At 37.9% G+C, this 20496-nt stretch overlaps 1 protein-coding gene across 2 annotated transcripts in view; it reads left to right on the top strand.

The window, feature by feature from the left end:
• Positions 1–15010, top strand: part of pard6a (par-6 family cell polarity regulator alpha) — a 39049-nt gene extending 24039 nt beyond the window's left edge. For both annotated transcript variants that reach the window (XM_053426749.1, XM_053426748.1), the window contains 4 exons: positions 3852–4141; positions 4284–4409; positions 5380–5579; positions 8349–15010. In XM_053426749.1, the coding sequence (XP_053282724.1) occupies positions 3852–4141; positions 4284–4409; positions 5380–5579; positions 8349–8661 (929 nt within the window). In that variant the 3' untranslated portion in view covers positions 8662–15010. The remainder of the gene's footprint in view (positions 1–3851; positions 4142–4283; positions 4410–5379; positions 5580–8348) is intronic.
• Positions 15011–20496: the final 5486 nt, after the last annotated feature.

Consider the following 20496-nt stretch of genomic DNA (forward strand, 5'->3'; position numbering starts at 1 on the left):
AAACCCGACTGAAAGTCTTCGTATGTATTATTTTCGTGGAGAAACTCTGACAGCTGATTGGCTACAACTTTTTCAAGGAGTGTGGACAGGAACTGGAGATTAGATATTGGTCTGTAATTGGCTAAAACCTCCGGGTCTAGGTTGGGTTTTTTGAGAAGGACTTGATTACAGCTATTTTAAAAGACTGTGGTACATATCCTGATGATAATGACAGATGGATTGTGTTCTGTAACGTACTTTCACTTTAGGGCAGAATTTCTTTAGGTAATTTTGTAGGAACGGGATCTAAGATACAAGTTGTTGGTTTAGAACATGATATTATTTTGGTCAGCTCTTCAAGGGTGATCAGAGAAAAGCTGTCTAAATATTTGGTAAGATTCTCAGCCTTTCTTGAGATTTATTTTCCTGATAGGGTGTTAGTGCCAATTGAGGGCAGGAGATGGTTGATTTTATTTCTATAGTTAGAATTGTATCATTAAAGAAGGTCATAAAGATATTGCTATTTAGGGATCGAGGAGTACTGGGTTCGGTGGAGGTGTGACTATATGTCAGCCTGGCTACAGTGCTGAAGAGAAACCTGGGGTTGTTTTTATTCTCTTCTTTTAGTTTTGAATAGTAGGCAGCTCTTTCTTTGTGGAGGGCCTTCTTATATGCTTTAACACTACTCTTCCAGTCTAGGAAATATTCAACACAGTTGCCGGAGCACCACTTCCTTTCTAGTTTTCTTGATACTTGTTTTAACTCATGTGTCTTGGAATTATACCACAGAGTTTCTTTTTTAGAGGCGCTATTGAATCTACTGTTAATCATAATGAGTCTGCAGAGCTATCTACGATATGGTCAATCTCAGTGGAGTTAGGGTTATTGATGAATTTGTTGTTTATATCGACGGATAATACAGGTTTAAATGTAATCGGAATTATTTCCTTAAATTTAGCTACAGCGAAATCAGGTAGACATCTGGAAAATGAGTTTTTTATTAGTGGCATATATTCTGATAATGAAAAGTTGAAGGTTATTAAATTATGGTCTGATAGAATTGGATTGCGCGGAAGTACTGTTAAATCTTCAATTTTGACACTGTATGATAATACAAATATTTTTTTATCTGAGATTAGTTATTTTACTAAAATAGCATTTGAAGATATTGATCTTATGTTAAACAGACGCATTTAAAAATCTTTGATTCCTGAGTTGTTGCAGAGGTTGTGTTAATTTGTATTAGATTTTTTTGGGGAATTCTCCCTCTGACATTGTTTGATTAAAATAATTGAATGTAACGGTGGACAAAGGTTTTCCCTTTATCACTTTGACATTACTCATTTGGTGTTTCCCTCTTCCTCAACTCTCTTTGAATGACTACTATAGGTTCCCATAAATTCAAATCAATTTTTTATTCCAATTAATTAGTTCCAAAAACTGCACTTATTTTAAACCATGTGCATGCATGTGATAGAAGTGCACAGAGCAGTATCTGCAAAAGCAATACTGCTTCGCATGGAATTCTAAATGGTCTGTATTTATTAGGGATGAGCGAGTACAGCATTATCTGTATCGGTATCTGTTAACCATATGAATTATCTGTATCCGTATCCGTACTCGGAGTGGGCAGGGCCTAACCCGGAAGTGGGTGTGATTTAACCCGGAAGTAGGCCGGGTTGTCTTGAAAGCATGCAATTGATATGGGTTGATCAGAAACTGTTATATTTATTGCTGATAAGAAAACTATTACAGGACAGCATCAGCATGGTTAGAGCCCACTGACGGTTTAAAAAAAAAAAAAAACTAGAGAGAGAGAGAGAGAGAGAGAGAGAGAGAGAGAGAGAGACGCTAGAGAGTAGTCAGACACTCAATGCGTGAAGTAAAAAAAATTTAAATAAAAAAAAAAAATCTCCGACAGGCAGAGACGCAACGCGAGTCGCTTTCTACCAGCACCACGTCTGAACGAACCCACGTTTAACAGAACTCTACTGGTTAATAAGTAAGTACAAACTGAAATAAAAACAAACTTCAAGCTGAAGAAACCCTAAACGTTAACGGAAAAGGCCCGCGAACCTGAGTGACTGAGAGACAGAGAGCTGTTCTGTGAGTGAGTGAGCAGAGCGGAGTGTGAAGGGGAGGAGCGCTGTGACGCTGTGTGAGGATTTTCATTCAGTCCGAGCACAGATATTGACTCGTATTACTCGTATAATACTCGTGCTCGGCAAAAGTGCTTTATCCGTAGCGGATACTCGTTTCAGCCGAGTATCCGGCTCATCTCTAGTATTTATATAGCGATATTCACAACTAAATTCTTCCGAAGATAGATGAAATGATGTATTTTACATTCCAAATATCCACAATTAGATATTTCATCTGCAATGGAAATCTTACTAGGAAATATCTATAATCCATTTGTTACTTTTAATGATTCAAAACAGATATTCAAAATGAAAAACTTTCCAGAGATCTGTTGATTTGATGTGATTGTTTATGTATTAAAAACTGCAGTATGCGTAGGAGCATTGTGATCATGGCTGTTATCCTGGCTAGAGATTGCACATGTTGAAAGTGACCAATAAAAACGAGCGAAGACAGCAACCAGTGTCCTCTTCTCCATAGCTTCAAAACTTAAGTGAGCCTTGTGAATGTGTGGCGTTTTGTTTGCAAGTTTTGAGACTAATTAATCAGAGAGGGTCCACTCTCAGTGTGTCTTTAGTTTAGCAGCTTAAAGGGATATTTCACCCAAAAATAAACTCAACACTATGTCGATGGAGGGGTTGGTGAACTGTTTGAGTCCACAAAACACTTCAGAGAGTTTCAGGGTTAAACTCTGTTGCAGCCAAATACAATACAATTGAAGTAAATATAAAATGCCTCCATACTGCTCCTGTGGTCTCCTTCAGCGTTGGCATTTAAATTCAACTCGAAATAAGGTAATTAAGACAATGTTTTAACCCCAAATATCCTGAGTTCCAGGCGTGAACGCAGTTCCAGATAAGGATATCAGAGGATGCCTTAGTCCCTGGGAAAGCTGTGAAAATGTAAAACAAAAAACAATGTAAAAAAAAAAATTGGGATCTGCCTCTTTGTTCAGATCTCCCGCAATATTGAATGGGTTCTTAGTCCATGTCCTATCCTTACACAGTTTTGTGGAAATCAGTTGACTATTGACAAGTGACAGGGTCAACAACCATAACCTACTCTGCAAAGATAAAAATATGTGAAGCAATCTCTAATCAAGAGTTACATACACAAGGTCTCAATATTTGAATTACACTTAGTAATTCAGGTTAGATGTGTGAGTGAATACAAGTACATTTTTAAAGTAACTGGTTCATTGCAGCGGGACTGCTTGGCATGTCATGTTGGGGTTTTCCTTCGGGATGTTTACCCTCATCAAATTCTGCTAGAGACTTTAATCTTTTATCTTGAAGACTTTAATTTTGATGATGTTTTCCTGCACGTGGCATCTATTGCACTTCTGTCCGTCCTGGGAGGCTCTCTCTGAGCTTTCTACGTATTTTTACCCTGTTAAAAGGGTTTTTAGTAGTTTTTCCTTACTCTTGCTGAGGGTTAAGGGCAAAGAATGTCACACCCTGTTAAAGCCCTATGAGACGAATTGTAATTTGTGAATATGGGCTATACAAATAAAATTTGATTGATTGAACACCATTTTAGTGTGAAAATATACTGCAAGAAGATTTTTTAATAACCCAGATAAATAGACATATTCTAAGATATGAGTGATTACAGAACTATCTAGAGTAAACTAGAGTATAGAAGAGTAATCATAATACTGATTCACAGCAGATCTAAATATATATAATGAAGTGTTCTCTTTGCCCTTGTATGTTTTGTTTTTTTTCCAGAGGATGAACCTGTCATATTTGCCAGCAACTCCCTCCAGAGGCGTAAAAAGGGGCTGGGTTTAACTGGGCTGCGCACCACAAGTTCAGGCTCCACCCACTCAAAGAACAAACCAGGTCTTATGATTGGCCTCCCTAAAAACTTCAGACAGATTTCTTCCATCATTGATGTGGACATTTTACCTGAGACTCACCGACGTGTACGACTTCATAAACATGGTACCCACAAACCACTAGGCTTCTACATTCGTGATGGGGTGAGCGTGAGAGTGACCCCACAGGGTGTAGAGAAGGTGAGATCAGTTACTTAATTTCAAACTTCCTAACTCATAAGGATATAATTCCATCTTGCAAGCTAACTAAGTTGAAGATAAATTGAATATGATGCTATTATATAGAAGATTAAACATGTGAAACTGTTTCTCTGTTATGTAGGTTCCGGGCGTGTTCATATCGCGTCTGGTACGTGGTGGGCTAGCAGAGAGCACAGGACTGCTTGGAGTTAATGACGAGATCCTTGAGGTGAACGGCATCGATGTAGCAGGGAAATCTTTGGATCAGGTAAATGCAGAAGAGAATTCCCAAACCAAAGCAAAAGTTAAAATTTGTCACAATAATGTTTTTTTATAGTTTGTGTTTGCTGTCTCCAAAGCTGCTTATGAGACAGATTTAATAATTTCTAAGAAAATTACAAAGAGCGCACACCTCTACTAATCCCTTTAAATTCTGTCAACCTGCCCCAAATTTTACACAGTAGTAGACATTAGTCCTCTATATGCCTGTTTTTTTCATCAACATCCATCAATTATTCTCTGGGGAAATTGTGAAAAAATTGAAAAACACCATCCATTCCAAAGAAAAATTACTTGACACAACAGTTTAATAAATTCTTCTTTGACTCATATCACATTCTTCCAAAAAGTTTTGTGAAAATCTGCTTACTTGTTTTTGTTTAATTTTAAAACCCCAAAAAATTGCTAACACACAAAGGAAGAGGAGTGAAAAGACTTTGCAGGACTACCTAATGCGTATTCTACTGAGAAATAGTCCATAGCATATACACAGTTTAACCTGACTAAAGAATTTTTAAGTCTTGGCTTGTCTCACAACAAATCAGTATAATTATTTTAACTTTAAATAAACATGGTCAAACTACATTTAAGACCACATTTATAGTCTTTTTTGTCTAAATGTAGCTTTACTGATTCAGAGGTATGTACATTCAACAGTGAATACACTTCATTTGGCTATTTGCTTTTGCCACTTGGAGCCTTGAAGTCTGTATTTTTATTTAACATGGGTCTGTATAAAATAATACATGCCATACAGCCAGGAAAGCTAAATTAAAAAGGGGAAGTGAACTTAATACTTTATCAAAAGAGAATAAAAGAGCAACAGGAAGAAAATTATTCAAAGTGTAATCCTTTTCAAATTTATGTGATTAACTTTGTCTTCTTTGGGCAATAATCAAACTATTGATCAGATTATGTACTCCCCTTCCAGTGTTAAGACACTCTGCCTGTCATTTCAGGTTACAGACATGATGGTGGCCAACAGTCACAACCTAATTGTGACTGTGAAACCAGCTAACCAGAGGAACAACGTTGTGCATCGTGGGAGTAAGACCTCGATGGGGAACTCTGGTTCTGTAGGCTCAGTTGGATCTACTGGTTCGGCTTTGTCACATGACTCACCAAGCCCTGCCTCTCAGAGCAACCCTATTACTGCAAGGTATGATATGGACAGGGCAGAATGACTGAAAAAAATACTGTAGGTTGCCGTTTTGCCAAAGTTGCAAGAAGGAAATTCCCATAGATGGACTAAAGAGTTTGCAGTGTTTTCAGAGAATTGAATGTGGTAAAAACATTTAAAGCAGCACTAAGTCCATTTTGAGACTGGATTGTAGTGGCAATTTAGCCAAAAGCAAAAGTGAAAATGGGCAAAGTAGTCAAGATTAACAAAAATATACTGTACGAAACAAATTGACAGCAAACAGATAGATAGCATTTATGTAGAATGACATACAATGTATTTGAATTCTTCAGTGACTCTGATCAGAGTCAAATGAAACCCAATTTTCTCTGCTTCAACGTCTCAAAGATTTTTAAAGCACCTTGCAGGATCACTTATTGAGTGAGAAAATGTATGAATATCAGTCTAATGGTGACTAGCAACTGTTTATTATGTAATAATCATTATATGATTATTAAAAAAAATATTTATTAAAAAAATATATATATATAAAGCTATTAATTAAGAACAGTAAAACAAATATTAGAAATGATACGGTTATCAATTAAGAATAGTTAAATAATTATTGAAAACAATAAAATTATCAATTAAGAATAATACAATCTGTAATTATTACTTATCGTCGCGGGGCACAACCCTGGTTACAGGGACCAACAAGTCAATCTTTAAAGATCAGTCTCAAGTGATAAAAGTTAAATTAATAATCTCAATATTAAATATGAAAGATTATATAATAAACAATGAGGGGTTTTACGTTCGAGCACATGCTATAGTTATCCAACTGTATTCATATACATATGCACAAATAATCACAGAATACAGATACTTTAATTACAAAAGGATTTATTAAAAAGGGAAATATAGTTAATGTTATTCAGTGATTCTTCATTTAACAAACTCCAATATTTCAAAGATGACAATATCAGCAGCAGCACTTATCACAATTTAGAAGCACACATGTAATACTGAGGGTATCTGTGTGCGTGTCGGCGTGAGTGTGTGTATAAGAAAGAGAAGGGGGAGTGGCAATGGCGTAATGACGCAGTCACGTGGTGACGTAGTCTGGCCGAATTCAAGATGATGTTACGTTCAAGTAATTCAAAATGGAGGTTTATGACCTCAGCGACGCCATGAGGCCGATGAAAAATGGCGGTAGTTTAACTTGAGTTACACAAAGGCAATTTCAGACAAAGAGATTCTTATCTCGTGGTTTTGGCGCCAAAGGGCGTCGAGCTGCGTTCAGGCTCTGTAAATCTAGATTTACCTAGGTAACGTGAAGTGTGTGAATGGAGGTCAGGACGTGTGTAAAAGCAGGTTTAGGAGGGAAGAGAGAGAGAGAGAGAGAGAGGAAGATAAAACTTGCCAGGAGTGATCAGAGAAACTCTCAAAAAAACACCGTCAGAGACAAGTTTACAGGGACTTTACCACTCGGTATCCAAATTTGCATTGTATACCGATCTTTTGATATGTAAAGTCTCTGCAAACCTAGTCGGACGATAACAGTGCTGCCGGAAACGCTCCGTCACGGTGCGAGGCTCTTTAAAACACCTCAACACGGTAAACAAGGAACCAGAAGTGACGTCTCGTTTCGCCGTGTTTTACACGGACTGAAAATAGACTCAGCGGTCTTCAAACAAACATACACTCAAATAAATTGACACGCTAAGTATTAAACTAGTCTCTGCCCAAACAATAAAGCCTCATACTACGACCCTCGTGGTGTGGAATGCGCGTGGTGCGCGGATTCTCCGAAAGTCCAGTGAATGATCGTCGTGGCCGCTCGAGCTCGGTGGCGCTGGTTCTTCTGTGGCAGCGGGCGTCGGCTGGTCCGGAATAGCGAATTCTTCTCGTGCTATTTGAACGGAATTAGCCCTTGTTCGTCTTCTTCGACAGAATGATGCCTTGTCCTTCTGCAGGGATGAACAGCTATGGCGTTGTTTTGGGGATCGTGGAAAAGAAAGTCTATGATCTCGGCCTGGGAGTGAGCTTCCTGTGCGCGGCCTTTTCAAGTAAAAAACAAAAATAGTCTTTCAAAATAAGACGTCGACTTAAGATAAAAGAAAATGAAAATAAAACAAACTTTTGTGGTTGTTGCCCCCTTTAGCAACTAAATCATCTAGCTAGACCGGGAACGGTCTGTTGAAGTGTTCAGAGAGCAGGGAGATGGAGACGATTTGAGGGGCTCTCCTGTATTTATTAACCTCAGAGGGGGGCCAGCCTCCTTGAGGGGGGCTCATGTGTCAGCAAATGGAATGTCAGGGTTCAACTCTCAGTAGGCGGGGCTTAGAAATCAGCAAGGGTCCCCAAAGGATCCTCAGGACATTTTCCAACACCAGGGGGAGACTCCTACGCCTGCTGGAGATGTCTGCTCCCCCACTCAGAGGAGCACTTTTAGGGTCCATTGGAATGTGGGAACTGGTAGAACTTGTTTCAGCCTGGCCTCCAGGCCTCAGTTTTTATTGATCTTTATGTGGACTCTACCACATGGTCAGCACTCAGGATCTCTACCCCAACACAACTGTTGTTGCTATTTTAAAAATGTGTTTGAATACATGTCATTTTTTATACGTTATTTCAAATGCTAAGGAGTTTCAGCAGACATGCATTAATTACCTCTGGACTGAATTTTTCATAAGCAAATTTAATTTGCTTTTTTGCACAAAACAAACTGCTTAATGTCCGTAACACACTGTATCTGCAAGATTGATTATATAACCATTATTTTCATGTCATGTGTTATTACCATAGCAACAGTATTGCAGAGGGTGACAGTGATGACGAAGATGATGATGGCGACATCATTCTGGAGAATGACTGTCTGACACCCTGCGACTCCCACAGACTAAACAACAGTAACAACACCAACCTCAACAGAGACTTACCTGTGAATAGGCAGCACCCCTCCTCCGTGATGAGGCCCCTCCCACAGAGCATCTCATTGCCCAATAGTGTTGGAGCATCCTTCAGTGACAGCTTTATGATGACGTCCATTCACAACGAGAACACAGCCAGCATCAGTCAGGAGAGCATGAGAGAAGACGGTAACATAATAACACTGTAATCATGATGACAGCTACACAATAACAGTGAGGACTTTGGGATGTTGCAACCACAGCTGTATCCATTTCAACAACAGCTAACTGTGCTCCTTGTCAACCAGATGTCAAACTCAGCAGCAGCCCCTCTGACAGTTGTTTCCTGTTGACTCATGCTGATCATCTTTTTGAAGAGGCTGAAACCCAAGTCTTATAGTTAGACTCACTAACAACATCACACACCGCAGCTTCTTTCTTTGCTTCAAGCATCGTCTTTTTATATTTATGCTACATGTGGCTGATGGTATGTACACAGCTGCATTGTCTTTTTCTGCAAGTAAAGAAAAATCCACTCTAGGGAAATGATTTAAATGCCATATGTATTAACTGGTCAGTATACTTATAGAGGGCAGCATAATCAAGAAATAATTTTAAATATTCTTGTTAAAGCCAAAGCTCAGTTTGATCTCAACATATTTAGGAAATCATCTCCACCCAAAAGTTCTGCTGCTGTGCTTGGTACTCAATTGGTTGTTACGGTGTTGTCACTAGTAACGTCGTGACAACACCGCTGTTAAGCAACGGAAACATGGATGCCGTAAAGGCTAACATACGGTACTTGTTGTCTGATTGTTGAGTACAACAAGACAATAACCAAACATTACGATTTGATCAATGCCCATTTTAATGGCAACAGTGGGAACAACACACATAGCCCATTCAATATCCTTTGCTTGTCTTGATGGTATTTTGGTACCACAAGTGCACCATTCATTCAGATGAGGTGGTGTAAAGTGAATTGTTGGTGTTTTTGAGTTTCTCCATTGGCAATCTGGTGATTTGTACCAAAAATATTCTAGCTTAGTTGAATGCAAAATACAAGTTTAATGTGATTATAGCCAGTAAGTCAGAGTGCACCTTCAGAGTTCTTCCTATAGTATCTGTATTCCACAGCTGCTTTAAACCGTATGAAAACATTCTCCTTCAGTGAATTAAATCCCTGCAGCACCTGAAGGCAGCAGTACAAATGTTGATAAATTGGCAGGCTGATTGGAGATGGGTTGCTCAGAGCAAAGATAGTTTTTTAGCTATGAGAGCAAGAGTGCATCCCCAGTCTTTCCACTCTTTGCATTGCTGAATCTACCAAAAATGCAGATGGATGTGCTTAGTGTATGAGCCCAGGCTCTACCAATGGTCTCAGTAATTATAATGGTAAATGAATGCCCCAAAAAGTAGTATACCTTACAATACACAAAAAATATAGACCACACAGGAGAAAATCTGAAAAAGATTCAAACTTTTCAAAAGCGATGTGCAAACTTCAAATTTGTTTCTCTCTTTTAAACTATTTTGTAATTATTTTCATAATTTTTTTCACTAAATCATTTGTTATAGAATATTATACATGATACATCTCATGGGTTTTAGTAACAGTGCAAATTACTGAATGATAATTGAAATAGATAATATATATAGCAATAAGCATTTACAGTCTGGCGTACAAATATAGAAACATATTCGCTGTGACTCATAAAACGATTCTTTATTATTTTCTGTAAACAGTTTGGGGAGGAGGAGAGAATGTCAAATAAACTCCAATAACATACACATCAACCATTAGGAGAGGGTGTCAAGATCAGGATATAAGTCATAAGTATTTTTTTTACAGATAACACCACCTGTGGTGTGACAGAATCATAATCTTAAAGTAAGGCTTCACCATAACATTTAATTTACTTTAAGTATGTAGGCATGTAGCGAGACTACTGTGACGTCAATGCGGGTCGTAATCCCATTCGACGCACTCTAGCGTATCGTTTCTGACATAGAGGGGACGGTAGACATGCCGTTTTTGGGACGGTAGACATGCCAGATACCCAAATTACTACAAAAGTGGAATTTTCATAATATGTCCCCTTTAAGCGCATACTATGTTAACTAAGTTGCTCATCAGTGATTAAAGCCGGTCTAGTGCCCACTGAGTTATACAGTGCTGTGAAAAAGTATTTGCCCCCTTCCTGGTTTCTTATGGTTTTGTATATTTGTCACACTTAAATGTTTCAGATCATTAAACCAATTTTTATATTAGACAAAGATAACCCGAGTAAATATAACATGCAGTTTTTAAATGATGATTTCATTTATTAAGGGAAAAAAGTTATCCAAACCTACCTGGCCCTATGTGAAAAAGTAATTGCCCCCCATGATAAATCATGAATGAATTGTAATTAACAACACTTTTTGGAAAGCTGAATTCAATTTCACTAGCCACACCCAGGCCTGATTACTGCCAGACCTGTTGAATAAAGCAATCACTTAAATAGAAACTGTCTGACAAAGCGAAGTAGAGTAAAAGATCTCAAAAAGCAACACATCATGCCGCGATCTAAAGAAATTCAAAAACAGATGAGAAACAAAGTAATTGACATATATCAGTCTGGAAAGGGTTACGAAGCCATTTCTAAGGTTTTGGGTACTTCAGTGAACCACGGTGAGAGCCATTATCCACATATGGAGAAGACTGGGAACAGTGGTGAATCTTCCCAGGAGTAGCCGGCCTACCAAAATTACTCCAAGAGCGCATCGACGACTCATCCAGGAGGTAATATAAGACCCGAGAACAACATCTAAGGAACTCCAGGCCACGGTCAGTGTTCGTGATTCAACAATAAGAAAGAGACTGGGCAAAAATGGCATCCATGGGAGAGTTCCACGGCGAAAGCCGCTGCTGATCATCACAGCATTTCATAAAAACAACTTCATACCAACAGTCAAACATGGTGGTGGTAGTTTGATGGTCTGGTGCTGCTTTGCAGCTTCAGGACCTTGACGACTTGCCATAATTGATGGAACCATGATTTCTGCTCTCTACCAGAAAAGCCTGAAGGACCATGTCTGGCCATCAGTTTGTGACCTCATGCTCAAGCGCACTTGGGTTATGCAGCAGGACAATGATCCGAAACACACCAGCATGTCCGCCTCTGAATGGCAAAAAAAAATAAAAAGGAAGGTTTTGGAGTGGCCTAGTCAAAGTCCGGACGTAAATCCCATTGAGATGCTGTGGCATGACCTTAAAAAAGCCGTTTATACTATAAAACCCTACAATGTGGCTGAATTAAAACTATTCTGTAGTTATCGCAAATGCTTGATTGCAGTTGTTGCCGCCAAGGGTGGCACAACAAGTTATTATGTTCAGTGGGTAATTATTTTTCCACAAAGGACCAGGTAGGTTTGGATAGCTTTTTTACCTTAATAAGTGAAATAATGATTTAAAAACTGCATTTTGTATTTACTTGAGTTATCTTTGTCTAAAATAAAATTTGTTTGATGATCTGAATCATTTAAGTGTGACAAATATGCCAAAAAATAACAAATCTGGAAGGGGGCAAATACATTTTCACAGCACTGTATGTCACTGATCCTGTTTTGTTGATGGGATACCTTGTTCACAGCTACATTTGTACCAAGACATCTATAAAATATAATGAGGCGGCTGTGGCTCAAGAGGTAGAGCGGGTCATCCTCTAATCACGTCGCGGTTCCATTCTCCCCCATTTCTGCATGCCGAAGTGTCCTCGGGCAAGATACTGAACCCCAAATTGCCCCTGACGGCTGTGCCGACATTGTGTGACTGATGTGCATGTGTTTCACATGGATGCACCATATGAATGTATGAAGCACAAATTGAGTCACGTGTGTGTGTGTGTGTGTGTGTGTGTGTGTGTGTGTGTGTGTGTGTGTGTGTGTGTGTGTGTGTGTGTGTGTGTGTGTGTGTGTGTGTGTGTGTGTGTGTGTGTGTGTGTGTGTGTGTGTGTGTGTGTGTGTGCGTGTGCATCCTACAATAGCGCTATTTATACAAATACAAATAATTTATTGTGACATTAAAATGGCAAAAAGCCTGGAAGAGATGGACACATTTTGTTCAAGTCCACTCATAGAAATAACGACTCCAACAAAAATGTTTCTTTGATTGTCTTCAAAAAACGTGTTAACTATTCATGTCCCTTGTAAGAGAGTGAAGCAGTTAGTGAGACCTGTTATTTGTTATCTGATGTTTAAAGCAAAAATGATATTGCCACAGTTTAATTCATCAACAGCTTTTACAGCGGAAACATTTTTCAAAAACCACAAAACTTGATCTTCAACCCATGAAAGATACAAATATTGGTGTTTTAATCTCTTGTTTTACAGGTGACATTTGTATATTGGGCCAGTGAACACACATTGAACTCCTGTTGAACCCATTCCATATACTTCACAGCTAACCTGACAAATGGCACACAACATCACTCACCACATTTAAGGTTAGGCATTGTTTCTCTCCAGTCGCAGACAACGAATTGCCAAACTGGCCTTACTTGGATCAGGGGTTACAGTTTGCATGAGTCTGTGTGTTTCCGTGTGTTTACAGTACAGCCTCATTTAACTGTCTACTGCTATTTTACAACTCTGTTCGAATCATCAGCTTTCCTGGTAAACAGAGCTGCTGTGGATGCTGTTCAGTGCCAGGAGAAATAAATCAAGTTTGTCTGACCAGAATACATTTTGGCAGAGGTTTGATGTCAGCAGTAGTTAACACACACACACACACACGTATAACATATTATTTTTCACTTTAATATATGTTAATGTAAATGTAAGATTATGAAACAAGGGAGATTTCATTAGCAGGGAGATGTTTTTCTGTAAGAGAAGATTTTATAATATGTATAATATTGAGAGTATTTTTCTTATTCTTGTCATTTTAAACTACATGAGGAGATGCGACAAAGATGAACACTGTGCAAGTGTGTTAACATGAAGTGTCAGTAAAGATGGTATTTTTCAGAGACCAGTGTTTCCCAGTTCTAGTTCAATTAAATTTCTTCTATCATTTGTAATGAATGTATGTTTACATGTTCCATGTTAATCATGGAAATCTTGGAGTGGTTTCCCATCTGAAGGTGTGCATGTCCATCATTCCAACGTTTACATGCTATAATGCCCTGACAGGTTATGTGAGTTACATTTTTTTCCTGACTAACAAGGATCGAGATAATGGAGAGAAAAACAACTGAGTCTGGGCAAATCTGACCAGACCACCTGTAGACCTGAAGGTCCCAGCCTCAGTGTGTGGCAATGTTGGTGATATGATTAATTGTGAGTTGTTTGGAAATATGCACCAATACAATAATATCAAGTGAAATGAGAAGGGTAATGAAAATTAAGTGGCTCTTGCTCTTAGACCTTACATTAAGGTAAGGACCCAGAATCAATGTTGTTTAAAAACCTTATATTATTCTTTTGGAAATCTTGTGAAGTCAAACCATCTTGAATAGTTAGAGTACGGTTTCTTAATAGACACAAAGTCAATCATTAAGGGAACAGTCCAATAGTGTTTCCCAACTACACAGTGAGTGGAGGCAAATACACAGACCCAGGATATGTTTATACCAGCTCAAAGAATGGAAGGGAAGTGCTTATCTAGCTTCAAATCGTATCTTTAATCTCATATTCATACATTTAATTTATTATTATTAGATTATGAAAATAACGAAGTCTGTTAAGAAGCTGTTAGCTGAGGTGTTTCTTAACCAACCACCTGTTGCCAGGTGTACAGTAACTATATTTGTACTACAATCTGTATCCACTTACTATTAATGAATACTGAACATTCCCTACTGCTTTATATTAAAAGCATTTACGTGCCAAATTACAAGTAATTTTGATAATTATAAACTGCTCAGCTATATGCAAAGTATTTGCCATTTAGCTGAGCACTTCCTGCATCAGTCATCCAATGTAAATGCAAAACAAGACAATGGTAATTTTATTAAGACTCTGATTAGTTTGAAGGTGTCAGATTGTAGTTGGATTTTCATTAGCAGCTGTACTTAACCAGCTCCTGTCACTGTATCCTACTGTTCTTCTTAGGCTTTTATTATGTTGCCACCTTTCCTTCCTTGTAAGCTCATCTAGGTCTTAGCTACTGTCTACATTGTGTGACACCTAATTCTATAAGCGGGGGTTAACCCTAACCCTAACCCTCATCTGAATCTGGATAAACTATAAAAAAAAAACTGACTGTTCCCTAATGATTGGTACTGTGATGGAGTAAACAAATGAAGTGCCTTTCTGAAGTAAGGATATTTGTGTCAAATTGGATGTCATGACCTCTGTGATGTGCAGCTGAAGCACCTCAGTGCAGATGTTTGTGTCCACAGAGATGATGATGGATCACAGCAAAACTAACACTGCACTGAACTTCACACAGGTGGTTTCTATGGGATTCTGTAACTTATCTATTAATGTCATTTGAGATGAAATATGATGATTACATAATTATTATAATTATCATGTAAGGTAATAAATCATTACAAGGTATAAAGAGGATAATGTTGTTTCTGTCATTCTTACCCTTTGCCTTTTTCTTTTTCTACTTATTCTCAATTATTTATTTCATTTCACTCCAAGATTAAATAACAACCTCTTTATTAATTACATTCTTAAAGTCTTCATATATTAAATGAGCCTGGAGAGACATGGACGAGAACTGCAGCTTGATTGGTTAGCATATTTGTACAACTGCAAGATAGCAATTTTAGTTCATACTTTATTTCTTTACTCATTTTACCTGTACACAACAAAATTGAAAATTTCTGCTCTCTCCATATAAGTGACACAACACTGCGTCATAAATTAAATAATGTCCATGGATTGGACATAGGCCTATAAGCAGCATAACTAAGGGACGGTTCAGGACTCCAGCCTTAATTATAGGATTTATCAAAGAAAAACGTTAATGTAGAATCGGTGTCTGCCTCCCGAACCCAGATTGGAAGCTGGTTCCACAGGAGAGGAGCCTGGTAGCTGAAAGCTCTACCTCCTGTTCTACTCTTACAGATTCTAGGAACCACAAGAGAACCTGTATTATGGGAGCGAAAGTGATCTATTGGTACAATGCATTGTTATGAGTTCTTTAAGTAAGATGGGGCTTAATTATTAAGGGCTTTGTATGTAAGGAGCAGGATTTAGAAATATATTCTTAATTTACACGGAGCCAATACAGAGAAGCTAAGACAGTATTATAGTGATCTCTTCTAGATCCTGTCTCCACTTTGAATCAACTGGAGGCTTCTTCACAGACTTACTGGGACATCCTGATGATGAAGAATTACAATAATCCAGTCTGGAGGAAGAAATTCCTTAAAAATATAGTCTGGATAGGGTCTAATAGACAAGTTGGTTGAAGGTCTATTTTTAAGCATGTGTTTGGGAATTATACAATGGAACTAATCTCCTCTGATTTACTTTCTTTTTTTTTTCATCAGGGCAGAGAGTGTCAAGGGTGTTTTTTAATGAGGCTGCTGTACAATTAACAAAGTTATCAACTAGTGTGGGAGTGAAGTTCTAATAACTTTCATTTATTGTACTGACACTTGGATGTGAAGTTATTGTCAGAGGAATAATTTACTTAGATTTGTTTACAATATTATCTGATGAACACCAACTATGATAGAATTGTCCAGAATCAGTGTACTAAAAAACTTTAAGTTCAAATGTATTTAAAAAATGGTCAGACAGAATAGGGTTTGTCAGAACAAGATAAAGACTGTGATGGAAACAGTGAGGTGGTTAATTCCCATGTTGAATTAAACTAATTAATTCTATGAATTAAGTCTATGCTGAGCTAAGACATTGGCAACATCTACCCCAGTGTTGAAATCACCTACTATAAATTACTTTATCTGTCCTTAGAACTCGTTTTGATAGAGATTCTGAGAATTCAGATACAAATTCTGAGTAAGGGCTAGGTGAACGATATATAATAACTAGATGAACTATTTTTTTTGATTTTGAAAATGGATCTATGAAGCTGATGATGAGACTTTTAAATGAGTTGTAACTACGTTAAGGTCGAGGGTTGATAGATAAGTCAGATTTAAAGATTGCTGCGACACCTTCACCTCTGCCTATGCTTGAGGAATATGAGTATTAATATGGATGCGGGGTGTTGCTTCATTTAAACCTACATATTCATCTCGTTGCAGCCAGGTTTCAGTTAGAAACAGTTCATTATTAATTTGATGGCTGAGTAGGGATTTTAGACTGAGTGTCCTATTATTTAAAATGTTTATGAACATTGTCTGGAATTGCAGGAAGCCCTAAAGAATCACATGAATAGAAAACAGAGGAGATATCCATTACAGGATGAGCTAAACCAAGCTTTGCTGCTTTTTGTTAAACTGGGGCTAATATAAACTGTTTATAAGGATGGGGAAAATGGGGCTTTGAGTGGTAGAGGTTGTGAAGAGATTTTACAGCAATGACATCAGCGATTACACATAGAGTGTTCATCACCCAATTCACATAGAATTACCTTAACATTGTAGAGGTCCACAGGTCAGTATAAAGCTTTAATAACACAGTTATTAAACACAGTTGTTTGCCCTTCACTTATTTAAACACACATTCATACAGTGCATCCATGGGCCTAGGACACTTCAGCATGCTCAATGAATAAGACTGGGATTGAAGATCCACAACCGCAGTGTTAATCTTGCCAACCGGGTGATTAGCTGTCACAAACTACGATAGTAAGATTATTCAATGTTAAAAGCTAAAACAACTGATCCAGATTAACTATAGATTTGCTGCCAGGGCCCATTTGGACTCTGGAAGATGTGTATACGTTAAGCCCAGTATTGCTTCTGTTGTTAATTTAATTTAATAAAAGTGTTTGATGCAGCTACAGAGCACATAGAGCTATTCAATGGAGAACAAGGTACCTCATTCCACAGTAGAAATTGTTTTTCAATTTTTCAATCAGTTTGTTTAATTATACTGTTTGTATCCTTCCTATGCTGAGCTGTCCATCATTCTTGAATTAGACCTAATGCATTAAAGTCAAAGTAAGACAAAATATTGACATATAGCAACTTGAAAGCTTGCATTTTTCATGCCTTTTCTTCTATGTATGTAAAACACCAAATTAGTTTATTATCAGTATGTCCGAGTAGGTCTGTGAAAAGTCTCCAGTTAGTCCAAAATGACAAGTGATGACAGGAACCAAAAGAAGGTAACATATAACTCCTGTCTTAGCTTTAGCATAATTGGCTCCCTGTGTAATTCAGAATAGAATTCCAAATTTGGCTCCTTCCATAAAAAGCCCTCAAAGATTAAGCCCAATCATATATTAAAGAGCTCATGTCAACCTGTTATCCAAAAACATCACTTCACTCTCTAAATAGAGGCTCATGTTTGGTTCCTAGATTCTGAATAAGTAGACTGAAAGGTAGAGCCTTCAGCTACCAGGCTCCTCTCCTGTGGAGCTAGCTCCAACTCTGGCTGTGTGAGGCAGGCACCATCTCTGCATTTAAGGTTAAACTTAAAACGTTCCTTTTTGATAAAGCCTATAGTTAGGGCTGAATCAGGTGAGTCCTGAACATCCCTTAGTTATGCTGCAATAGGTCTAGACTGCTGGGGGAACTCCAATCATGCCCTGAACACTCCTTTCTCCCTCTCTCCCTCTGCTATCGTAATCACATCATTACCTCTTTAAATATCATTAACATTATAATGATAGTAACAACTGCTCTTAAAGAGCATAAACATGATGCTTACAATTTGTGTATTTGTTTAATAATGTTTATTTTCATTTTTTCAATCCACCCATCCTTACAGTGCATCTACAGTTGATATAAAAAGTCTACACACCCCTGTTAAAATGCAAGGTTTTTGTGATGTAAACAAATGAGACAAAGATAAATCCTGTCCGAACTTTTTTCACCTTCAATTTTACCTATTACGTGAACAATTCAGTTGAAAAACAAACTGAAGTTTTTTAGGCGGCAAAATAAAAAATAAAAAACTTACAATAACCTGGTCACATAGGTGTGCACACCCTTAAACTAATACTTTGTTGAGGCACCTTTTGATTGTATCACAGCACTCAGTCTTTTGGGGTAGGAGTCTTTTAGCATTGGCACATCTTGACGTGGCAATATTTGCCCACTCTTCTTTGCAAAAGTGCTCCAAACCTTTCAGACTGCGAGGGCATCTCCTGTGCACAGCCCTCTTAAGATCACCCCACAGATGTTCAATTGGATTCAGGTCTGGGGTCTGGCTAGGTCATTCCAAAACATTAATCTTCTTTTGGAGTAGCCATGCTTTTATTGATTTGGAAGTATGCTTTGTGTCGTTGTCATGGTGATAGATGAAATTACTCTTCATCTTCAGCTTTCTAACAGAAGCCCGAAGGTTTTGTGTCAAAACTGACTGGTATTTTTTAATTGTTCATAATTCCCTCCACCTTGACTAAGGCCCCTGTACCAGCTGAAGTAATACACCACCATGCTTCACTGTGGGTATGGTGTTATTTGGGTGATGTGCAGTGTTGTTTTTGTGCCAACGTAGCTTTTGGAATTATAGCCCAAAAGTTCAACCTTTGTTTCATCAGACCATAACACATTTTCCCACATGCTTTTTGGAGACTTTTTCCAAGCCCGGAAAAATGTGGAGAATTTTTCCGGGCTTGGATGTTTTTCTTGGTAAGAAAAGGCTTCTGTCTTGCCACCCTACCCCATAGCCAGAGGTGTAAAAAGTACTGAAATATTGTACTCAAGTAAAAGTACCTTTACTTTGATGAAATTTTACTTAAGTACAAGTAAAAGTACCCATCTACAAATCTACTCAAGTAAAAGTAAGAAGTAGTTAATTTAAAATGTACTTTAAGTAAAAGTTACTTAGTTACTTCCAACAACTTGATGGGGGGGCTCCTATACAGTGCAAAAAAGGACAAGAGGTCATAAATCCAATCCAAAAACAGTTATTTTTAATCTTTACAAATATAAGTGCAATGACATTAAACATGTCAAAAATTAAACATTTAACATGTCAACACAACATTTAAGAACTTTTGGGAGGAGATGTCAAGACATGAACCACATGACAGCTAAAATAAAAAAGTTAAAAAACCGCTGTCCCACTGTATATTTAAACTTTTGGTTCTTCTGGCCAACCTTTAGAGCACTAGTCTACAAACTTCTTGTTGAGTTTAAGCGTTATATTGCTGTTGCCTCTTTTGTGTTTGAAGGCAAACTGCTTGTTGAGATGTAACCACAGGTTTTCTTCATCTTCTTTAATCTCAACTGCCGGAAAGTTTGATGCTTCCGCTTGCTGTTCGTCCGCAGCTTGTTGGTAGTCCGCAATATCATCCTTCTCTAGCTCTCGTAACTCGGCACTGGCGGCTTGCATCGACTCCACCATCCACTCTATGCAGCATCTACCACCAGTGCTGTGCAAGTTCACACCTCTCATGAACTAGTTCAAAGTTCAGTTCATACAAGTAAACATGAATAGTTCATGTTCATAGTTCACCATTTTAATTCTGAACTAGTTCATAGTTCAGGTGATTTCAGTTCTAAGGTTGAAAGTGAGACTGAAAGACTTAACTTGTTTTTGAAAGAAAACTTTATCCATCACTAACCCTTGCCTTAAACTGTACTTCATATGTATCAATTACTAAAATAAATGTTTTTTTTAATTTTGTTTTATTATTGATAATTTTGCCTGTTTATTTATTCATAACCTGCAAACAAAGGGCACAACAAATCAAAGTTTTGATACATTTATTTTGAAAAGTTTTCTTTTCTTTTGAAAAGGCATTTCCTGAAAAAATACGGAAAAGATCGCTACCGGAAGGTGTGCCTCGCTGTTGGAATGAACGCATTCTTTTGAACGCCTTTACACCTCTGCCCATAGCCCAAACATACGAAGAATACGGAAGATTGTTGTCACATGTAGTTCCACAGCCGGTCTTTGCCAGAAATTCCTGCAGCTCCTTTAATGTTGCTGTAGGGCTCTTGGAAGCCTCCCTGACC

Source organism: Pleuronectes platessa, chromosome 7 (genome assembly GCF_947347685.1).
Source record: "Pleuronectes platessa chromosome 7, fPlePla1.1, whole genome shotgun sequence".
Taxonomy (NCBI): Eukaryota; Metazoa; Chordata; class Actinopteri; order Pleuronectiformes; family Pleuronectidae; genus Pleuronectes; species Pleuronectes platessa.